Source organism: Prionailurus bengalensis, chromosome C2 (assembly GCF_016509475.1).
Source record: "Prionailurus bengalensis isolate Pbe53 chromosome C2, Fcat_Pben_1.1_paternal_pri, whole genome shotgun sequence".
Taxonomy (NCBI): domain Eukaryota; kingdom Metazoa; phylum Chordata; class Mammalia; order Carnivora; family Felidae; genus Prionailurus; species Prionailurus bengalensis.
In genome coordinates, this window is record NC_057350.1 from 22,919,279 (window position 1) to 22,942,650 (window position 23,372).

The window sequence follows — 23,372 nt, forward strand, 5'->3', positions numbered from 1 at the left end:
GAGGGCACATACATATGTCAAAACTGATCACATTTTGCCTTTTATGTATTGGCGTTGTACTACAGTTCAACTCTATTTTAATAAAATTATCCACAGAGGATATATATTTTTTTAATTATTTCCACTAAAGAAGAATAAAATTAAACACTCAAAATTGCTTTAAAAAGCAAAAAATGATGACGTGCTCTAAGAGCTATCAAACTCAGTTTCAACAAAATGAAATAAAAATTATCTTAAAGGAATGATTTAAGAGTTGAAAAAAACTATTTTATTATTTTTAAAATAGATTTACCTAGCCAGCTTCTCATCAACAAGATAGGAACCACAACTTCAAGGAATGTTCAAAAAATTGTCAAAACATTCTTTTACATAGCAAGTTTTTTTTTTATCCAATCTAAATAAGAGATACTATATAGTTCGCTCATAAGCTGTATTCCAAACATTTACTTCAGAAAAATGAAACAGGCTGACCAATGTCTAAAACTTTAAAGCAAAGAGGTAATACATCTGTGACCAAAAGCAACTTGTACTTTACTACATCAGTCGTTGAAAACCAGAGTATTTGGGGTTTATTTTTTTTGTATTAAAATATTTATTTTCTTAAAAGGTCACAAGAACATACAATTCATACTGCAGTTCACAATCATTTGTGTATATCCCATTATTCTCTACCTAGTTGAAATCAGTAATAACTAAAAATCTCACATCATTATATACCAGTGTTTCATATTATCTTGATATTTTTCTCCATCTATCACTTTAAAATTTGAATTTAAGTTGAGGTTTGATTTAAACCTGTCAACCCCAGTGTTCTAATAAAGCGTGAGTTCCATTTTATTCATTTTGTGTCCATAATCACTCAGTACTGATTCCGAATCTTAAAAGAGCTTAATGAAAAGAACCAAGGTTTGACCTAGTATGGCTTTTTAAAATTCTTTTCTCAATGAGGTTTTAAAATATAGACACTGAAATTATAGGTCTTAATTTAACTTTTAATTTATTTCATACTGAACACGTATGTAGGCATGCATGGAGGACAACGAAGAAGCTACAGGGAACCTTTGAGGGATGTGGGTATGCTTGAGTCAAAGCATTTTTAAATGGTTGAGTATAACAAAGCCCCAAGAATCTCTTCCTTCAACCTTCTTATTTGACATAAATGGTAACTGAGGTTCCAGGAATGCAGGTCACACAATGAATCAGCACCAATCCTAGTGCTGGTATGTTAACCTGATACTGTCTATATGAGCCAGTCTGCCGTACCCTGTTTTGGAAATATCAACGATATTCTTTTCTCATGAGCTCCACTTTTCTGGGCACTTAGAGCAGTGGTTTCGTAATAATTCTGTGATATGTCAAAAAAGCTTTTAAATGTTTACAAAACGTAAAACAAAAAGTCTTATATATTAAGTCTTCTTAAGAGAATATGATGCTTATCACTTTTTTTAGGACAGTGGGAAGGGGCTGGAAGTATTCTACAAACTTCCTCTCTAAACTGGTTGGGCAGTTCTAATACAAAACATGCTTCAGCACTCTTAAATTTTTGCTTATGTTGGTCCACATTACAGAAAAGGAAAAAAATAATAAAGTAAACTTTGGTTTAAAATACATATTTTGGATTACAAAATATAAACAGACATGTTGAAAGTTGGAGAAATGTTTATAATTTGTTACAAGTGTTGTTGACATGAAAAAGATATATATATATGTATACATAAAATAATGGGAAAATACCAGAAAACAGTATTAGAAAAGAAAGCTAAATAAGTTATCAGCATCACTTCTTCCTTTGTGTCCTGAATAATATCATGGCTTTTTTGTTTGTTTGTTTCTTTTTTTAAGATGTATGATAGTAATAAAATGACTTTCTTGGAGGTTCCCTAACTTTAGCAATGAAATCAGTAATTTGTGATAGAATTACTTAATATACTTCATAATTTTTTAGAATTATTTAATTGGCCTTTCCATGAATTTCTTAATAAGAACATTTATGAAAATAATATGGATTATTTGTGCTTGTTCTTGAGAAAATATTTGCTTTCAAAAGATATTCTCAATAAGAAAATACACCTTATTTCACAGTTACCCCCATAATCTGTCAGTATTAATGTACTATAAATTACCCAATAGAAATGTGTTATCAACAAGAGCATCTTGGGGCACTTGGGTGGCTCAGTCGGTTAAGCATGTGACTCTTGGTTTTGACTTGATCATGACCTCACAGTCCGTGAGTTCAAGCCCAGCATTGGACTTTGTGCTGACAGCGTAGAACCTGCTTGGGATTCTCTGTCTCCCACTTTCTCTCTGCCCCTTCCCTGCTCTCCTTCTCTCTGAAGATAAATTAACATTAAAACACACACACACACACACACACACACACACACACACACACATTCATTTAAAAAGAGCATCTTATACATTCCCAGTAAGATAGCTATGTCTTCAACATCAGAAAACCTCCAAAATTGATGATTTATTGAGAATAATATTAAAACTCTTTCTTTTTTATGAACATATATATGAAATTATTCTAAAATCCCATGCAATTACTTAAGGTGGATTGAGCATTCGCATTAGCCCTCATATTCCCCAAATCACACAAAATTATGAAAACCCTTGTATGTATTTAACATCTCTCCTTGTCATCGTTTGCACTTCCAGACAATAAACATTACTTCGATAAAACATAAGTGCTGATGCATTCAATCATTTTGAAAACACTATTTTTGTATCTTAGAAGGATGCAAAATATCTCAACAAAATAACCACATATGTGAAACACAGGACCATCAATCTTAGAAATAAACAGATAAAACTCTAAGGAGATACTGACAACCACTGAAAACTAATGCAGTTTAATGTATATTGTGTTTGGGTTAAAGGCTGCAAAAAAAAGGAAAAATGAAAATCACAGTTTTCAGACTAAGCAGTATGGAAAAGCATTCAACACACGGCACTGCGAAATGTCCCACAGCATCCACTAGATGTCTCTAATAACTGGCTTTGGGTGGCCGCATTTGTTCCAGAGCTTGCGTTAAATAGTGAAATCATGAATTACACATGTATTTTGATTTTCCTACTCAAATGCATACTTTCTAAAGCAGAAAAAGCTGTTCCAATAAACAGACAAAAAGAAAATAACTTACATTCAATATCAAGGTACATGCTCTTTTGGTGCCCTCCAATCCTACTTGCGGCTTCACAGTCATATCTCCCTGAATCTGACAACTTCACATCTTTAATGCGCAGTGATGAGCTTCCATGCTGCCCTTTGACTTCGATACGGCCGTCTGGGCTCTGTTTGCATCGATTCAGGAAAAAGAAAGATTTTACGCTTGCTTCGTGCAAAATGATGACCAAACATAGGGCGTTTATCACACATACAATAAATGAAAACAGAAAGTCTTACCTGCATTAAGGATTTTTAAAGTCATGTTTCTGTATTTATGATTTACTGCTTTTAGCTTTTCCATTTTTACCTGCCCATTTGCTCATAGGGAACCTGACATGTAGTAAAAACTTAAACACGTGTTTTATCAACCTCCTTTATATAATGCGCTCTTTGTTTTTTCAAAACCTTGCATGTTCTTCTAGGAAGGGCTTTGTTGGCTTCCAACTATGCTCCTTGCAAACATAGCAAAACAACAATGCCTATTCAATTCTGGCTAAAACTCACCAGTCAAAATGATATTCTTGTTTTCACCTTAGTTCCCTATTTCACCATGTAAAGGCAATGTATCAAGATGTATGACAACTGAAGCCCAAGAGGAATTTATAGTTATTGTTGAATGAATGAAATAGTACCGTTCATAAGCCTAATTAGCACTGTACCTATCACAGGTAAATTATTAAAAACAGCACTATGAAAGTCACTCTTAGAAAGTCAATGGAAACAACATAAAAATGATTAATCATGTACTCCACGAATATTGATTCAAATCAAGGAATTGCTCATAATCCAATAGTTTATAGATTATATTTCAAATAAGAATTCTTGTGTGCAACCTAATGGGTAGAACTACAATTATTTTCTTTTTTTTTTTTTTTTTTTTTTTTTTTTTTTTTTTTTTTAAATTTTTTTCAACATTTTTATTTATTTTTGGGACAGAGAGAGAGACAGAGCATGAACGGGGGAGGGGCAGAGAGAGAGGGAGACACAGAATCGGAAGCAGGCTCCAGGCTCCGAGCCATCAGCCCAGAGCCCGACGCGGGGCTCGAACTCACAGACCGCGAGATCGTGACCTGGCTGAAGTCGGACGCTTAACCGACTGCGCCACCCAGGCGCCCCTACAATTATTTTCCTAAATCACTTAAATGCCTTTATAGCACACATGTTAAAACACAGATAGTTTACTCACTGAATTTTACTTTCTACAATCAGGAAATATAGTAAAATTTGTCATTTTGTAATTCATTTGAAACATGTACTTTACTATTATTGAAATGATTATTTTCAACGTCTGAGGTTTTAGTGCCTCAATAAACACTGCAGGCCACACATTTATTTTGAAATATGTAAGTTATTATGTAATAACATAATGGTTGTTTAATTTTCTATGTAACTGAAATTGAAATAAATTTCAATACATGTGTGCACTTTGTATTATTAAAACTTGGTGTTTATTTTCTTGTATTCATATCAACAGACTATTTTAAAGCTCTTTTTCAAACATGAAATTGCTTGGGACACAATACAACCATTTTTTGCTTTCTACTTTTATATAGGAATGTAATTACTACACAATCATATCAGTCACTCATAATTTATTTACTATCATTATCATAAAAATGGTCTTCAAAAACAAAGAAACAAGAACATGCTGGGGAATGTATTATGCAACTTAGATCAGGATTTCTAGGCCAAAAACATGTTCTCCAACTTTCAAGAATTGCTAAAAAATAGTAAGGTGAGGTTTTCAAGCAGAAGGCATTCTCTTCTGCCAATATTTAAGATGTTTGGCTGCCAACCCAATTACTTACTTGAGAGAAAAGGAAAAAAAATGCAGAAACTCACAAAGGTTAAAATTAGAATGAGTAAACTCAAAAGCAGAATGGCCAATTTGTTATACAAAGTAACTACTTTTCAGTCACTAAGTGGGTATTCCGAGTTCTTTATCTTACTGCACTTCTATTTATCATTGGATCTCACTGAACTATCCTTCCTTCCTTATGTGCAGACTTCCTTTGGCTTTCAGGACACCCACACTCTCCTATTTTTTCTCCCAGTGTCATTTCTCTGTCTACTTTTTAATCTGGGTTGCAGCTTCCTCTCTCTCTGGAGGCCCCTGTACTCTGTCCTAGACAGTCTCATCCTCCCCCTTACACTTGCGATCATTAGTCACCCTTCTCCATCCAGAATCCCTTTTTCTCTGGAGAGTTACAGGACCAGATACCTCTCCTTCAGGGCCTTCTTGTTTTATGTGTTTCTCCAACCAGCACGAACAAATGTGAGCACATCACTCCATCACCCAGAATAACTTCTTCTACCCCTCTTGTCTTCCCTTCCATGACTGATACTAATTCTTTCTCATGTCCCATGCTTGACTGTGTCTTCAGTCTTGGATCAGTTTCTGAGCCTTTATCTATTTATATTTTAAATGATGACAATGATTTATCATCTTGCTCAATATTATCATTTTCAATGTCTAGCAACCGTGTTTCCATAGACCTCTCTGCTCTCTGCTTCTACTATATGGAACCTTGGCTGTGCTCTGCGTTGGACGGATGCTCACGCGCATCTCTGGATTTCAAGAGAACAATCACACTCAGGGTGAATGTGACCGAAAAAGATTCCCCGACTCTGCAAAAGCCATCAGCATTATGTTATTTCCCATGTTTCTCTAGCAAAATCTCATTGCAGATGCAGAAATTCTTGTGTAGCTAAGAATACGTTTTTTAAAAAGCAAACTTTTAATTCTCATACCAACTTCATGAAGGTTTCACATCTGCTGCGCTCTGTGATCGTGAATAACATTGTGCTGATACCCGAATAAACTCCCAGTGTCTCAACCTGACATTTTAGTACTTCCATATGACATCACCTTTCTAAGACATCACTTTTTTGTCTGAGCACACTTTACAATTTGGATACCACTAATTTGGATTCCAATTAATGTGAATTACATGTACTGTTGTTTCCATAAGCACTCTCCACAGACCTGTTTCAACCTTTCCCTCTTTATCTCTTCCATATTTACATGGCAGGATTCTCCCACATTCTTTTAATTTCTTGGAAAAATATAAATTTATATTCAAAACAGTCCCCGGTTGACTATTTTAAATAATTATTAAATGTGGTAGAACATGCCAATATAGTAATTGCTTATAATTACTACTTTGAACTCTGTGCATTTCTTAGGACTACTTTTCTAATCTTATTGAAACTTCGGAATTCATCCTGTAGGGTGATATTATAGTTGAACAAGGGTGAGAACATTTTTATTTTTATGGTACTTTATGTTAAAGTCACCTGGACTAGTACCAAGGACAGGACCATTATATTCTAATATCTTATAAGGCAAATTAAGTTATAGTGAAAACGTAAACGTGGTTGAGTAAAGGAAATATATTCCTCCAGCTATTATTTAGTATTATTATTATTTACTATGAATTAACAACTTGCACTTATTATCTTTGTTAATGTGATAAAATAGCTTATTAATGATACAAAACAAATTCTTCATTTTTCTATTAGGTAAAATACTGTTCTTTCACAGAATTGAAAGGCAAATATATCTCCTTTGAAAATAAACATGTGCTTTTGTTATTTCCTGTTGTAAATGATATGGTTTTAACTTGCAAAAAACTACTGGTGTTTGTAAAATTAGTATGAAATTAGTAAAGATGTGGAGATTGAAAAGTTATTTTCAATGTATCTGAAGTTATTAACAGAAATTCTGGAAGAACAGAATTTCTTTGGGAAGGTATGTGATTCCCCGGGAAATCATAAGTCACTTTCAGACTTGACATTGGCTCTATAATAATTACAATATCCATTTGTCTCAAATACTTATACTAGAAGACCAAAGTCATTCCTTCTCATATCTAACATTTCAAAGGACATCTTTCTCTTTGTGTCACAAAAAGGCATTACACATTTCTGAAAGAAAATTAATTTATATCTTGGCTTTGATTCACCACCTACTGAAGATTCATTTAAGACATCTGATATTTGACTGAGACAGGTTAATGGGCATATTAGCTGTCCGTCTAGTATTTTCAGGTTCTATCATTGCATTAAGTAAGATGATTGGAAAGTAAAGTGCCTGACTATACATTATTATTCCAATCCTTTTTAGAAAGGCACTCTTTGAAATTTGATTTAATGCTATATTCTTTGCCTTTCCAGAAGGTCAATTTTAGAATTGCTTATTTGAAGAGTATTTCAATATTTTTATAAAATGTTTATTGATAGAGTTTACTGTCCTTTGAAGAATCACTTAATGAAAAATCATTGTGATAACTACCTTCTGGAGTTTAATTCCAACACAAATATTTTGTTGTCAATTTTAATTGTTGGATATTTGAAATTATACAATGTATCCTGTTTATTAGTTGTTTTTGTAACCTTACCTGACTAGACATCTATTGCCAAGTTTAGAACCCAATTGTAGTACATAACACATTTGAGTTTCCTGTATTCCCAATCTTTCTTCTTCTTTATACTGATGTCTTTGACAATTTTTGGAGTCACTGACCCCTTTGGCCTTTTGCGAGATTTGTGAATCATGTCACTTAGTTATTCAGCAATTGTTTTCTGGTGCAATTATTCTACAAGATGCACTTAGGCACTGGGGATACATGCTGAGCAAAACTGAAAAATTTTTACCCTTTGGGAAATTAAAGTACAACAGGTACCCATTTTTAAAAATAATGCAAATAGGGACGCCTGGGTGACTCCGTTGGTTAAACGTCCGACTTTGGCTCAGGTCATGATCTCGTGGTCCATGAGTTCAAGCCCATTGTTGGGCTCTGTGCTGTCAGCTTAGAGCCTGGAGCCTGCTTTAGATTCTGGGTATCCCTCTCTCTCCACCCCTACCCCACTTGGATTCTTTCTGTCTGTCTGTCTATCTGTCTCTCTCTCAAATAAATACACATTAAAAAAAATAATAATACAAATAAACTGAAAGGTTCCAGGCAGGAACACCCAAGTTTTATCTTGGGTTGAGTAAATGGAGGGGTAGGGTAGAGTCACAGGCATGTTCCTTGATAAAACGAAAGTGTGGACTATGAACTGTAAATAGTGAAAGAGGAACAGCTTTGCAGACATAAGTCCAAGCCTGTGCCCCCAGAAAGCATATGAAGGAACTGAGAGAAGCCAGCAAGCACAAAGGAGAGTGTTAAGGGCACATGCGATCTCCTCATGTTGGACAAGCAGAGACAGCATATATAACCCAAGACAAATGTAGACATACAGAAAACATGTACCCCTTTATTCTACATTCTGTTTGCCTTTTCATAATGGCATTATATCTCCGCTGACTATAAATTAAGCTCAACTTCAAATACTTACAGGTAATGTCAAAGCATGACTACTAATTATATAAACAAGAAAACACTTTCCAAAGGTTACTGGCATTAATTTACTCAAACTCATCTCCTAAAATTGTGTTAACATTGTGTTCAGTTGAACAGTTTCTGTAAAGAATTTTAAACAGAAAGATTCTCTTCCCTCCTTATAAGATCCTTATACTTGCTCTTAGCATTAATTTCTCTTTCCTTGGGGTTTGTTCCCAGCTTCCTAATTTTCTTCCTATTTTGGTTTCATAAACAACTTTTGTACAATTAACCTTCTTCCTAGCATTGCAAATTCATATAAGGAAGAGTAATGTGTACAATGTAACTACTTAAAAAAATTAAAGTTTATATATTTATTTTAAGAGAGTCAGAGATACTTTGAGCAGGGAGTGGGGAAGAGGAAGATAGAGAAGGAGACAGACAGACAATCCCAACCAGACTCGGCACTATGAGCATGGAGCCAGACGTGAGGCTCTGAACTCACAAACCAAGAGTCGATGCTTAACTGACTGAGCCACCCAGGCGCCCCTATACAGTATAACTCCTTAACTTGCATAGTTTTTCACGAGGTTCTAGTGCCCTTCTCTTCTCTTTGCATATAGAATCAATAATTTATTCAGCAAACAGAAACGGAATATAACAATGATAGCAGGTAACAAATATAGTAAACGGTAGTTAGATGTTATTTTCAATGTTTTACATTTATTAGTTCACTTAATCCCTCTTATAAGATTTGGACTAATATTATCCTCACTTTAAAGATGAGAAATTGAGGAAACAATACATTAAATACCCAGTTTCCAAACAGTTTACAAATGATATGACTGAATATCGAGGCTGTCTGGCCCTGGAGCTCATGTTTGGAATTATTCCCTCTATGGCCCATCACCTGAGCCATAACTATGTAGTTGAAGTACACATCTTACGAAGGCTGAGTAACAGGCACTATGCTGGTTTCTGAGGACAGAAAAATAGATCAGAAAGGCAAAGCCTTTAGTCTAATAGGTCAAAGGCTGAGACGAAAAAATGACAAACCATAATACATGCTGGTATAGATGAAATACAGGAAGACACATAATACAGTCTACAGTGGTGGGGAACACCTCTTGTAGGTATCTCTGTCTAAACTGAGACCTGAAGGATAAGTAATAATGATAAGACAGGCACCAGACTGGCTACATAATTTGCAGGGCCTACTGCAAAATGAAATGTGGGGTTTCTTATCCAAAAATTATCATGGATTTCAAGGCAAACACAGCAATATATGGAAGCAAATATAGGGCCCTTTTGAATGTCAGGCTCTACGCAATTATGCACATCATACATTCATGAAGTCAGCTCTGGCCAAGCAACAAAGAGGGAAAGGTAGAAAGGAAATGGGAACCAACAGACCTGAACTAGAAGGGAAACTGAATCATTCAAAAAGATGACAGAAGCTCACTAGAACTGTAATATTCAATATAAAGTGGAGAGGGATGGGACATAAAGTGTCTGGAGAGGGACAAGGCTGCCATAACAAGCCTCAGAAGTCAAGGGAAGATCACTGAAAACATGAAAAGATGCTCAAATTCATTAGCTACCATGAAAATGTAAATCAAAACCACAATACCACGTCACACCCTCGGGGCTGGCTGTATATAAAAGACGGATAATAGTGTTGGCGAAGCTATGGACAAATTGGCACTTTCATGCACTGCTGGTGGGTGAGAATGTAAAAAATGGAGCAGGTGCTCTGGATAAAAAGTCTAACAGTTACCCAGAATGTTAATCATAGAGTTATCGTATGACTCAGCAATCATATTCCCAAGAGAATTAAAGATAGATGTCCACAATAAAACCTTATACGTGAACATCCATAACAGAACTATTAATAAAACCAAAAAATTAAAGCAACACACTGTCCATCTATTAATGCCTGCATAAATAGAATGTGATATATTTACACAGTGGAGTATTATATAGCAATAAAAATAAAGTACTTGCACAAACTACAATATGGATGAACTTTGAAAACATTAGGGTAAGTGAAAAAAGCTAGTAACAAAGCCACATATTGAATGCTTCCATGTATATGAAATATCCAGAATAGACAAATCTATAGATTCAGAAGTGTATTGTGATTGCCTAGGGGTGGCCGGTGGTGTGAGATCGGGAGTAATGGTCAAAAGAAGAGGAATTTCTTTTTGAGACAATGAGAATACTCCAAAATTGATTTTGTGGATAGGTGCACAGCTCTGGAAATATACCAACGTGCATTTTATTGTACATTTTAATGGGTGAATTTCATTCTATGTGAATTATTTGTAAATAAAAGTATTGAGAATTAAAGACAAAGGAAGGATTTTGGGTGTTCTCTAAGCAACCGAAAAAGGACATGAAAGGTTTTAGGGTTATAAGGCAAATGCATTTGCTATTTAAAAAATATCACTCATGCTGCAGGGTGAAGAATGAATTCAAGAGGGGGAAGTGAGGCCCATGGGAAACATACTGCACTGATAAGGTGTTGGGGAAAGGCAGGGGTAGGAGAGATGGAGAGAAGTGAATAAATTCTAGGAATGTTTTGAAGAGGCATCAACAGTGTTTAGTGAATGTTTGGATGAAAGGTGGTGATGAAAGGAAAGAGGAAAAGAGTGTTTCTAGGTTCTGTCACAGACCCCAGGATGGAAAGTATTATCTGTCATTAGTAAACTATTGCATGTCTATAAGATTATATATATATATATATATATATATATATATATATATATATATATATTTGCATATTTATATATATAAATTTATGTACATAAACATATATACATTTATATATATGCATATTTTACTATATGTGCCCGTATTTTAATAACTGGCTCACAATCTGTTCCACATTATATATTCAGTACTTTAAAACTGATATTTAAAATTGAGATGATATAAAATAAAACGATATAAAATGAAAGATGAATAAACTTTTTCAGAGATTCTAATTTAAAAAAATTATATGAGCCAGGTTCCAGCTAACAATTGTGAAAATAACGGTTTGCAGAATGTGACCTGCTTATTTTCTATTACTGCCTGGATGTGCTACCAATGCCAGCATAACACAGCAGCTAAGACTGCAGAACCAGACTGGGAAGTTGACATCCTGATTGTGCTTCCTCCAACCTTGGTGACCTGGAGTTAGCTACTTAAGTTAGCTGTACCTCAGTTTCTCTCTCTGTAAAATGGGAATAAGAATGCAACATTCATAATATTGCTATGGAGATTAAATGAGCGAATATTTGTAAAGAGCTTAGGACTTGTTAGTACACGATAAATACATTGGCATAAAACATCTGATATCCAGATCTAAGGGATAAATATACTAGCTTATACAACATCTATTTCATTGTGATAGCTGAAGGCATTCTGTCTCAAAGAGAAATAATAACTCTCCTATTTTCTTCTTACTCACCAGTATTTTACTGCTGCTAGACTTTTCTCACATCCTATGAACTATATCCCAATTATTTATAATATTTTGTCAATAAAAACATAATATATTCAGTAAAGAACAACATTAAAATGAGGACAAAAAACTACTATAGAAGAATAAAATTTCTACTGATAAATGATAAAACATTTCACATATAAATAATTACTGAAAGATGGGATTTATATTTTATTACATCCATAATACTACTAATAAAACTCTAGATATTGAATTTGTCCATAATTGCCATTACACTTGTGGATGGTTTGCATGTATCCTTGACCTTGATCTTCATTAGGATGAACTTCCCTGTTCAACTCCCATGACTCTGGGGTCAAAGTTCAGTCTTGCAGTTGTTACGTTGATATGAACTCTATGATACCATTCAGTGGTCTTAAATTTTTAGATCCCAATGATTATGCATCACCTCCCTCAAATTTATACTAGTCAAAGTGATATAAAGTAACCTGACTCCATGTATATATTACTGTCACTTATTATGATCATTCATTGTGATTGGACCTCTAAGAAAGTAAGTTAGAATTAAGGGGAATATGCTTGTAGTATGGTTGACCATAATTCTAGCTTAACTGTTGGCTACTCTGCTTGACAAGATACTTATTTTTTTGTTGTGAAATTGTATGTGCAATTTTAATCAAATCTAAAGATAATAAAACAAAATGTTCGATATCAAGTTGTTCAGAAAATTCAGAACATGTGAGTTTAAGTCATAAGTATGAGGCTAGCATAGAAAGTCAGGACCTAGAAAGTCCCACTGATTCAAATCATCAATGTATGTAAAATTCCAGTGCTTTCTCCAAGGTTAAGAAACCAAGAAAAATAGGATGATCACTGTCATTTCTGGATTCCCATTTTGTTCACGTGTATCCTTCATAATGGAAAATAAGAAATGTAAGAACAATTGATTATTAAAAATATCGATAAGAAATAAAGAAGCCAAGAAGACATTCCTATCTAAAATTTACATCTCTGCTGAGGTAAAATTTAGTCACACAACCATGAGAAGACAAAAAAGACATGTGAAAAAGTGAGGCATGTGATACTCTAAACCTTGTTAGTCAGCATTTATTACAAGATGCTCAGATGTGTTGCAATAACTTCTGCCACATGATTGAACTTATCCCGTAAACACCGATATCATGTTATTCAATCATACTGCTCTGAAAGTCATGTGAGTAATTGCTAGTAAGCCTGGATTCCATGATTTCAAGGTTTTGAAGAAGTCATAGGTCATCTGGTACCATGTTTTTTTTAATCCAAAATTTAAAATGTCTTGCTATCTCACACAAAGATAGCCCATTGGAAAGAGATGAAGCACAGTATCAAAAATATTAGAATTGGAATAGCATAATATTAATAACTGGCAAAGGTGAGCAACAGACACATGAGATTTCATTATACTATTCTTTGTCTTTGTTCTTAATTAAATCATACATTTTACCATAGGGAATTTTGTTTTTTTCTTTTTTTAATACAATTTATTGTCAAATTGGCTAACATACAGTGTATACAGTGTGCTCTTGTTTTGGGAGTAGATTCCCGTGGTTCATCACTTACCATGGGAAATTTTAAAAGGCATGGTCAAGATGGATCTGTTCCTTTAGACCATTTCCTGAACTGTTACAACAGTTCTGGTATACCAGAACCCAAATTCAAGTCCAGGGTGTGCTGTTGCAACCTACTTAAAAATCCAACAAGTTTTTAAATTGAAAGCCACTGAGATTTCAATGTCATTTGTTTTGCTAGAGTTATCACAGTACAAGTTGAGTAGTATACGGCATTTAGTCTTTGCTGCTTTCCCCCACATCTGGTTAGAAATGCATAAGATTATGCAAGCTTAGTTCTAGGTACGTGAGAAATGTTATTATCATCAGTGTTGTAACCAGCTTAAGAAGTATGGCAATCTAGTTCAAACTATAGACAAATAAAAGATGTTTTAAAAGCAAGCAGCACCACACGAAATAGGAAGTAGTATAATAATGTTAGATGAAATGATTACAAAATACCAGACATAAAGTCTATATATTCAATAAGGGCTAACTATAGTCATTATGTTTTCCAATTAGTACATCTTTATATAAATCCCTGCAAGATGTTCTATAGTGGATTTTTTTCCACTGCAGTATGAAGAAACTAAAAATATTTTGGAAACATTTTTTCTTTGTTCTATATAATAAAATAAATAAAGGCCCCATCCTTAGTCTTCTCTGGTCAGTCCTTGCAGGAAAAAAAAAAAGACAAGACTACTCAAAGAATATATATTAGTTTGCTTCCTGCCTATATTCATTTGAATAAATTATATTCTTTGATTTCACTAATCTTTTCTTCTGTAGTATCTAATCTGCTGCTTATCCCATATCTTTTTCACTTCACACATTTTTTAATCTTTAGAATTTTACTTAATTTGTTGTATATCTTTCATGTCTCTCCTCATTATGCTCATGCTGTCTTTTATACAGTATACACAGTATATGTAAAAAACACAAATGTGAATGTTCCTATCTCCCATCTTCTATGTCATTCATGGATCTGTTGCTATTGATTAATTTGTTATTCCTTACTATGAGTTCTACTTTTATGCATCTTGCATATCAAAATTTTTTGGAGGCCAGACATTTTGAATGCAGCATTTTTTTTATTCTTTTAAATATGTCTGGTCTCTTCTCGGAGACCCTGTTAAATTCCTTGGAAACAATTTTATTATTTTGAGAATTGTGAACTTTGCTAGGGGAGTTGGAAGCAATCTTCAATTCAGGACTAATTTGGCTACACTACTAAAGCTACATTGCTCAATATGCCAGTGGTTCTTTCTGTGGCTGTGAATAGTCTCCTCCCACACATACACCTATTGGTACTCAGCTGCAGACTCTTGGGAAAAGTGCTGAAGACCTCTGGAGCTGACTGTGTGAATTTCTCTCTCCTCCACAGAGCCCTCTCCTCTCTAATATCCCATCCTATGAATTCTAGCACCATGGATCACTCAAACTCAGAATGCTGTCTCTTCAACAAAGAGAAACAACCAGATTGTTCATCTCTTGGCTGTAGCCTGGAAACTCTCTTGAGACATTAGGCTTGAGAAATCATAGGACTCACGTCATTTGTTTCTTTTCTCTCAGGAATAAATGTGTTTCCCATAATGCCATAAATTGTGTTTGTTGTTGTCATCGTTTAAAGTCAGAGTGTAAATCAAGCCCTTCTTTATCCATTATAAAAGTGAAGCTCTAACAAGTATTTTAGATTGTCACTAATGCCACACTTAACACCAGAAAATGCAATGCGTTTACCCTCTAGTGACCACTTTTTGTCACAGATACGAGAATTCTCATTACACAACATGACACACTTAACAACATCATTTTTATCAGACTGATGCCACAAATTAAAACGTACCTAGCTAGGACAAGCTAAGATGGCAGAGTAGTAGGAGGCCCTTAGGCTTGCCTCATCCATTGAATACACCTAGGTAAAGATCAAATCATTCTGTATACCCAAGAAATCAACCTGGAGGACTGACAGAACAAACTGCACAACTAGAGGGAGAGACAAAGTCACATCATGGAAGGTACTAGGTGCAGAGATGTGGTTTAGGGGGGAAATGAATCATAGGTGATAAAAAGTGGAGGGAGCCCTGGTCACAGAGAGAGGAGAGAGAGAGAGAGAGAGAGAGAGAGAGAGAGAGAGAGGACTTCACAGGGAATCACACAAGGAAAACACTTCCCCAAAGCCGTTGACTGGGAAAACGAGACAGGCTAATTATAGGGAGTTTTCACAACCAGCAGGACTCAAATACTGGTGTTTCAGAGGTCCATGGAGTGGCCGGGGTGAAGGCTTAAGGGCACTGCAGTGCTCCTATGGAGAAGGGGGGAAGATAGCTTGGGAACAGACAGTGAGATCTGAGGATCCCCTGAGAAGTACTGGGAGAGACATTTTCTTCTTCTTGGAGCACACTGGGGAGAGGTGGCATTGTCTCTCCAGTGACAAAAGAGCTAGCTGGTGCCATTTTTGTCCCTTGCCCCCCAGCATAAACTAACTTCAGTTAGCAGCACAGCAGCAACACTGGCGGCCTAAACTGCCCTCACCAAGGCCCATCCCCTGCACTCTGCTGGTGATGTTTTTCTGGGGCAAGTGTGCCTGAGAACCAGCATAGTGGGCCTCTCCCCTAGAAGACCAGTACAAGCACCCCCATCTCCCTTCACACACCATGTCAACTCAACCAGGTGTCTTTTATCAAGCGGACCAGAGCACATCTAGTTAAAAGTCACCACACTCTGTCCAAGGTCCATACACTCCCCACTGCAGGAAAGGAGAAACTTGCAGAGGACTGACCTGAGGGAAAGAGCAGCCAAAACACACAGCAGACTGCACACAGAAGACACAAAAGACACTTCCTGAAGCATTGGGCTCTGGAGAGTATATCACCTCTTCTTAATAAAGCCATTACTCTCAGCAGCAGGAAGCATAACAGGCTTTCCTAACACACAGAAGAAGACAGAGACCCAGACAAAATGCCAAGATAGAGGAATTCATCCCAAAAGAAAGAATAAGAAAAGTTAATGGCCAGGGATTTAATAGAAACTTATATAAATAATATGCCTGATCCAGAATTTAAAACATGAAACAAAAGGACACTAGTTGGGGTTGAGAAAAGCAAAGAAGACACCAGGGAGTCGCTTACTGCAGAGATAAAAGACCTAAAATCTAGTCAGGCTGAAATAAAAATGCTATAGCTGAGATGCAAAAACAACTGCATGTAATGACCACAAGGTTGGAAGAAGCAGAGAAACCAATAATACAGAAGATAAAATTATGGAAAATAAAGAGGCTAAAAAGAAGAGGGAAATAAAAATATTGGATCAAGAATGTAAACTTAAGGAACTCAGTGACTTTATAAAATGTAATAACATTTGTACCTAGGAATCCCAGAAGAAGAAGAGTGGGAAAAGGACCAAAAGGTTTATTTGAGGAAATTATAAGTGAAAACTTCCCTAATCTGGGGAAAGAAATAGACACCCAAATGTAGGAAGCACAGAGAACTCCCATCAAAGTGAACAAAAGCCAGCCAACACTAAGACACACTGTAGTTAAATTTGCAAAAAATATAGAGAAAAGAAAAAATCCTAAAAGAAGCAGCAAGAGAAAAGAAATCCCTAACTTACAAGGGAAAACAAATAAGGTTAGCAGCACACCTCTCCACAGAAACTGGCAGAACAGAAGGGAGTGGCATGATATATTCAATGTGCTGAATAGGAACATTAGGCAGCCAAGAATAGTCTACCCAACAAAGCTGTTGCTCAGAATAGAAGGAGAGATAAACAGTTTCCTAAACAAACAGAAACTAAAGGAGTTTGTGACCACTAAATATTAGTGACCACAGAAATATTAAAAGGGACAGTTTGAGTGGGAAGGAAAGACCAAAAGCAACAAAGACTAGAAAGGAGCAGAGAAAATCTCCAGAAATGATGACTTAATTAGTAATACAATGTCAGTAAACTTATATTTATCAATAATCACTCTGAGTGTAAGTGGACTAAATGTTCCAATCAAAAGACATAGAGTGTCAGAATGGATAAAAAAATAAGACCCATCTTTATGCTGCCTACAAGACTAATTTTAGACTTAAAGACGCCTGTAGATTGAAAGTGAGGGGATGGAGAATCATCTATCATGCTTATGGATGTCAAATGAAAGCTGTAGTAGCCATACTTATATCAGACAAATGAGATTTTAAACCAAAAACTGTAATAAGAAATTAAGAAGGGCACTATATCATAATAAAGGGTTCTATCCAACAAGAAGATCTAACAATTATAAATATTTATTCCCCCAACTTGATACCACCCAAATATATAAAGCAATTAACAAGAAACATAAAGGAACTCATTGATAATAATACAATAATAGTAGGGGACTTTAACACCTACTTACAGCAATGGACAGATCATCTTGGCAGAAAATCAATAAGGAAACAATGGCTTTGAATGATACACTGGACCAGATAGACTTAACAGATATATTCAGAAAATAACATCTTAAAGCAGCAGAGTAAACATTCTTTTTTTGAGTGCACATGGGATATCCATCAGAATAGATGACATACTGGGTCACAAGTCAGGCCTCAAAAAGTACAAAAAGACTAAGATCATACCATCCATATTTTCAGATCACAATGCTATGAAACTGGAAGTCAACCACAGGAAAAAATTTAGACAGTTGAACATGGGGGAGAGGAGAGAGAAAGAGGGGCAAACTATAAAGCACTCTTCACTGTAGAGAACAAACTGAGGGTTACTGGAGGGGAGTTAGGTGTGGGGATGAGCTAAATGGGTGACGGGTATTAAGGATGGCACTTGTGATGAGCACTGGGTATTATATGTAAGTGATGAATCACTAAATGCTACTCCTGAAACTAGTATTACACTATATGTTAACTAACTAGAGTTTAAATAAAAACTTGAAAAAACAAAAAAAAAAATGGAAAAAAAAAACCCTGGTAATATATGTGTATGGTTTTCCTTATCACATCATGACAAATACATATTCAAATGTTTACATCACTGGATACATAAGAAATTTTATATATATATAATTATTATTATCTGTGTCCTTAGTATTACAGCAAATATATGCTCCTTTATGAATAGAGAGCTATGCTGAGTGATTAATATACTTCATTTAAATGTTTATAACTATACATTGGGTAGCAGTTTGAGGGAGGTAAAAGATATATATCCATATAGCTATGCTGTGAACTCTTCTCAAGCTGTCTAACTCATACATAATTAACATAACTATCTTCAGTGAAAGCAGTATGTATTTATTGAAACTGCTTTGTATAAGTCATGAACATGAAAACCAAAACTACTCACCATACACCAAAATACCAAAAACCACAATTTCATCAAATCATTTTGTTACACATACATAGAAACAACCTACTTCCAAGAGATAGCTAAAAATTAAAACTGTATGTAACAAATATATAAATGCCATTGACCTGCTTTTGTTTGTGGCTTGGATTTTGCTTGTTTTATAGTAAATAGTAACCTACCATAAAGAATAGGCAAGTTAAAAGAAAGACTGCATATACAAATGAAACTTTATATAATTGTTAGAAATCTTCAATTAAAGAGAAGGAACTCTTCAGAAAGGACTTGATACAAGTTATTAAGATAATGCAAAGGAGGAAGAGAGTTAAAATGTTACACACACACACACACACACACATACATAAATACACACAAATACATACATACATACGCACACACACACACACACACACACATAATCAAAAGCTAGAAGATTTATTAAAACAGTACCCAAATATGGTATAAATGGATCAATACTACCACCTTAAACCACGGAAAAGACAAGGTACAGTGTGAAATTTGTCAAAAACCTTAAGAGAAGATAAAGAATCTTATATTTCTATATTATATACCTTGTATAAAACAATCCATATTATGGATCAGACAGGTCTGTGATGAATCTTTACAGTTGATGTATATAAATCATTAGATAATGAAAAATTATGAACATTATCATTAAAGTATGGTGGAGCTAAAGACTCAGGAAGCAGAGATGGTCTGGGAAATTATACTACCTTTGCTACAAGACATAAAATTGATGAGAAACAGCTTTCATCAAGCCTCTAATTAGGTGTTGGAACATGCAGGCATACGAAGAGGTCAAATAATTATACCACAGAGCATTTTATGAGAAGGTACTAAAAAAGCATACTCTTAGTGAATAAATATGTAAAGTGCTATCTCAAGGTACTGATCTAAACAGCCATCCAGGCATGATTCTTGTAATATAGGAAGACATAGATAGGCCTCAATAAAATTCTAACATCTTCTCTATGGTACACATAGGAAAAGTGTGCAATTCCATTGCTTGGTAATCTTCTACATCTATATATCTTGTGTATGGGATTCCTTTAATTATTACCTTTTCTATCATTTGCCTCCAAAGATATTTTAATTTAAGGATACACAAATTATTAACTTACTAAGCAATCAAAGGATTATATCAATTCATTCAAATTATTGATCAACAGATACGCTACTATTACTTGAGCATTACATGTTTGTGTTTTTTAAATTCTGTCCCATATATCCAGTTCCTATGACTCTTCTAGATATAGCGAACTTCAGAGTGAATGCAAATATCCATATAGTAAATTAGCTCTAGTGTTGCAGCTATAGATTAAGTTCCTAACTGGCTTTGAATTTTGTAATTGAAAGAACAGTGGTCTGCACTTCATCCTAAGTTTACCTAAAGAACTCAACAATTAACCTAAATATATTCATAGTTAATACCTGTTAAAAGTCAATAGTCTATCATATAGACTTCAGTTTGGCAGTCAAGAACTCTCTCAGAAGACTCGAAAGTACTGGAAACTGCAGTCAGTACATCAAAGATTTGTGATTGTTTTCACTGCACTGAAGACTTGCTATGTGTAGTCAGTGTTCCAGGTAAATAAAGTAGACACACCATTGAAAAACTTGCAATATCCAAGGAATTATAGAGGAATATGAAATCTTACTTGGCTGAAACTAATTGATCTTAATAGTAGGATATGAGGGGGAAAAGGAGATAACAGAGACTGGAAGAGTGGCTTACCATATAGAGTCATGGAGGTAATAGATTTCCAAATGATATGAAAAACTATTGGAGGCTTCTGAACAAAAGAGTGATATTATCTTGCTTATTTCAAATCTGTTTTTTAATGTTTATTTATTTTTGAGAGACACAGAGAGACAGAGCATGAGAGGGGGAGGGGCACAGAGAGAGACACACAGAATCAGAAACAGGCTCCAGGCTCTTAGCTGTCAGCACTGAATCCAACACGGGGTTCAAACCCATGAACCGTGAGATCATGACCTGAGCTGAAGTCAAAGGCTTAACCGACAGAGCCACCCAGGTGCTCCTATCTTGCTTGTTTCAAATGGGGCAATCTAGCTCTTCTATTGAGACTAATGGGGGGCAAGGATGGATGCATTGAGACCTCTTAAAAAGTTATTGCAACAATCCAGGCAAGCAGTTATGATGGCTTGGACCGGAGCACTAATAGGTGGGTGTTAAGAAATAATCAAGTTTAGGATATATTTAAAATTTGGCTAACAGGATTTGCAACAAGAAAATGAATATGGGTATATGAATAGACAGGAATCACAGATGATTCCAATATATTCAGTCTATATAACTGGAAGGAAAGAGTCACCAGTTAATGAGGTTGGGATGACTAAGGAAGAAGCAAATGTGAAGTTCATATACAAAATTGCACTGGGTATTTTCACTTTAAGCTATTTATTTAATATCCAAAGGGAGCTGTCTGGCAGTGAAGAAGTCCATTGGTTGAAATTTAGAGTTTACTGGATCCAAGTGGTAATCAAAGCCATGAGAGTAGTTGAATAAAGTCCAAGGAATAAGCATAGAAAAAGGAATTCAAGACGGGACCCCAAACTGGGGCCCTTGATCACTTAGAGGTCAATTAGAAGACAAAAACTGATCAAAGGGTATTGAAAGGAGTGAGAAGTGTGACAAAAGAAAAACCAGGAGCATACTGCAAGCCAAAGAACATGCCTTAAGCAAAAGAGATAATTTATAACCAGTTCATTACTGCTACTAGGCAGAAAACAAAATGAGGACTGATAATTTGCCATTAAATTTAAGAAGATGAAGGTTACTGGTAAACTTTTCAGAGAGCTTCAGTGGAGTGATAGGACCCAAGTTTTTATTCAGGAGATAACTGGAGGAAGAAAATTAGATCAAGGTTAAACAACATTTTTAAAGGATTTTGCTATGAACAGAGGATAGAGAATCAGATGGCCTGTGGAGGCTATATGGGATTATCTATCTATCTATCTGTCTATCTATCTATCTATCTATCTTTCTATCATCTGCCTGTCTATATGCTATTTACCCACACATAAATATACTCCCATGTATGAAGAGTATGTGTAGTAAGAATTGTGTATGTTACACATAAACATACAAAATGTATGTTATAGATAAATTATGTTATGTATAACATACTTAAAAATAAAAGAAAAATAATAGACTATTTTTGAATGTTGATGGGAATGATAAATAAGGTACTGACTGAGGAAAAATACTGGTCAGAATAGAGACCTGAATCCATCATATGTTAGAGAGGGTACTAGGATCCATGTAAAAACTCAGATATTTCACTCATGGTAACATACAGGTCCGGTTATGTATGAGTGTAGATGTAGCAGTAAGCATATGTTAAAGTTTTCTTTGTTTAATTTCTTAGTAAAACACGAAGCAGGTCATCAGCAAAGCTTTTGGGGATAGAGGAAATTTGCCAATTTGAGGATAGAGGAAATGTATAAGGTAGTTAGCTAAAATTGGCCAAGAAAATGGACCAGGAAAATATGGGATGAATGGTACACGACACAAAGTGCAAACATTGGGTGTGGGCCACAACTTCAAAGAGACACCATTCAGGAATGAGGACAGGTTTTTCCTCCAGGTAAGCTCAGCTGTCCTACCACAGTGTGGAATAGACATGGAGGTTAATTAAACCATGAGTGGTGTTTTGCCAGAAATATTGCACGAAGCCAAAAAAGATCGAGGAGTGAATATAATGCCATAATTATACTAATAGACAATGAAATTTAGGCTGGGGATTAAGAGAAGTGAGGAAGATGGGTGGTCTGGGTTAGGGGAAAAATGGTAGGATTCCACAAATATTAGAGTTACATTGCTTCTACATATTTGATAAAGGACAGATACATTTTTCTTATAAGTAGATGCACTATTAAATATGAAGCTAAAAATAATCTGGAAGCTGAGATAAGAGATTTAGAAAGCTAGAGAAGAACATTTTGTGGATTTCAAAACAACAGTAATGATGCTGCTCCAGGGCGTCCATCATGACAATGCAACATTATAGCCAAGGTGATTTACATCTAAGAGATTTTTGTCCCACCCCCAACCCCTATCATAAACAAGTTATGCAAGTTGTTTGTTACATGTGTGCTTAAATATTTTCACAGGTAGGCTGTGTCTTTTGTACAGTAATTTAAATTTATTTTTTCATAAGTATTATTTTAAATTGTACCAAAATGACTGCATAGTTGTCATGCATTTATTCAAATTTACTTCATCTTTTTTCTTGAATTTAATTAACATTAATTCACTAAATAGCAACTTACAAAAACCATAAAATTTATTTTTAAGTCTATTAATGTGCACTGACATCTCCATATTTCTTTATTGCAATATATTTATATTTTTTCAGGGATAGTACTAGATTGCTTCATATGAAGAAATAAGTATCAACTGAATTTGATGTAGGATAAAGTACGTGCATGAGAAAATATATTCTGCTACAAAGCCATAGCAAAATCACTTT

At 35.0% G+C, this 23,372-nt stretch overlaps 1 protein-coding gene across 3 annotated transcripts in view; it reads right to left on the minus strand.

Annotated features, from left to right (window-relative positions):
• NCAM2 (neural cell adhesion molecule 2) overlaps nucleotides 1–23,372 on the minus strand; it is a 523,753-nt gene that overhangs the window by 136,261 nt on the left and 364,120 nt on the right. For all 3 annotated transcript variants that reach the window (XM_043593819.1, XM_043593818.1, XM_043593820.1), the window contains one exon: nucleotides 3,147–3,297. In XM_043593819.1, coding sequence (XP_043449754.1) covers nucleotides 3,147–3,297 — 151 coding nt within the window. The remainder of the gene's footprint in view (nucleotides 1–3,146; nucleotides 3,298–23,372) is intronic.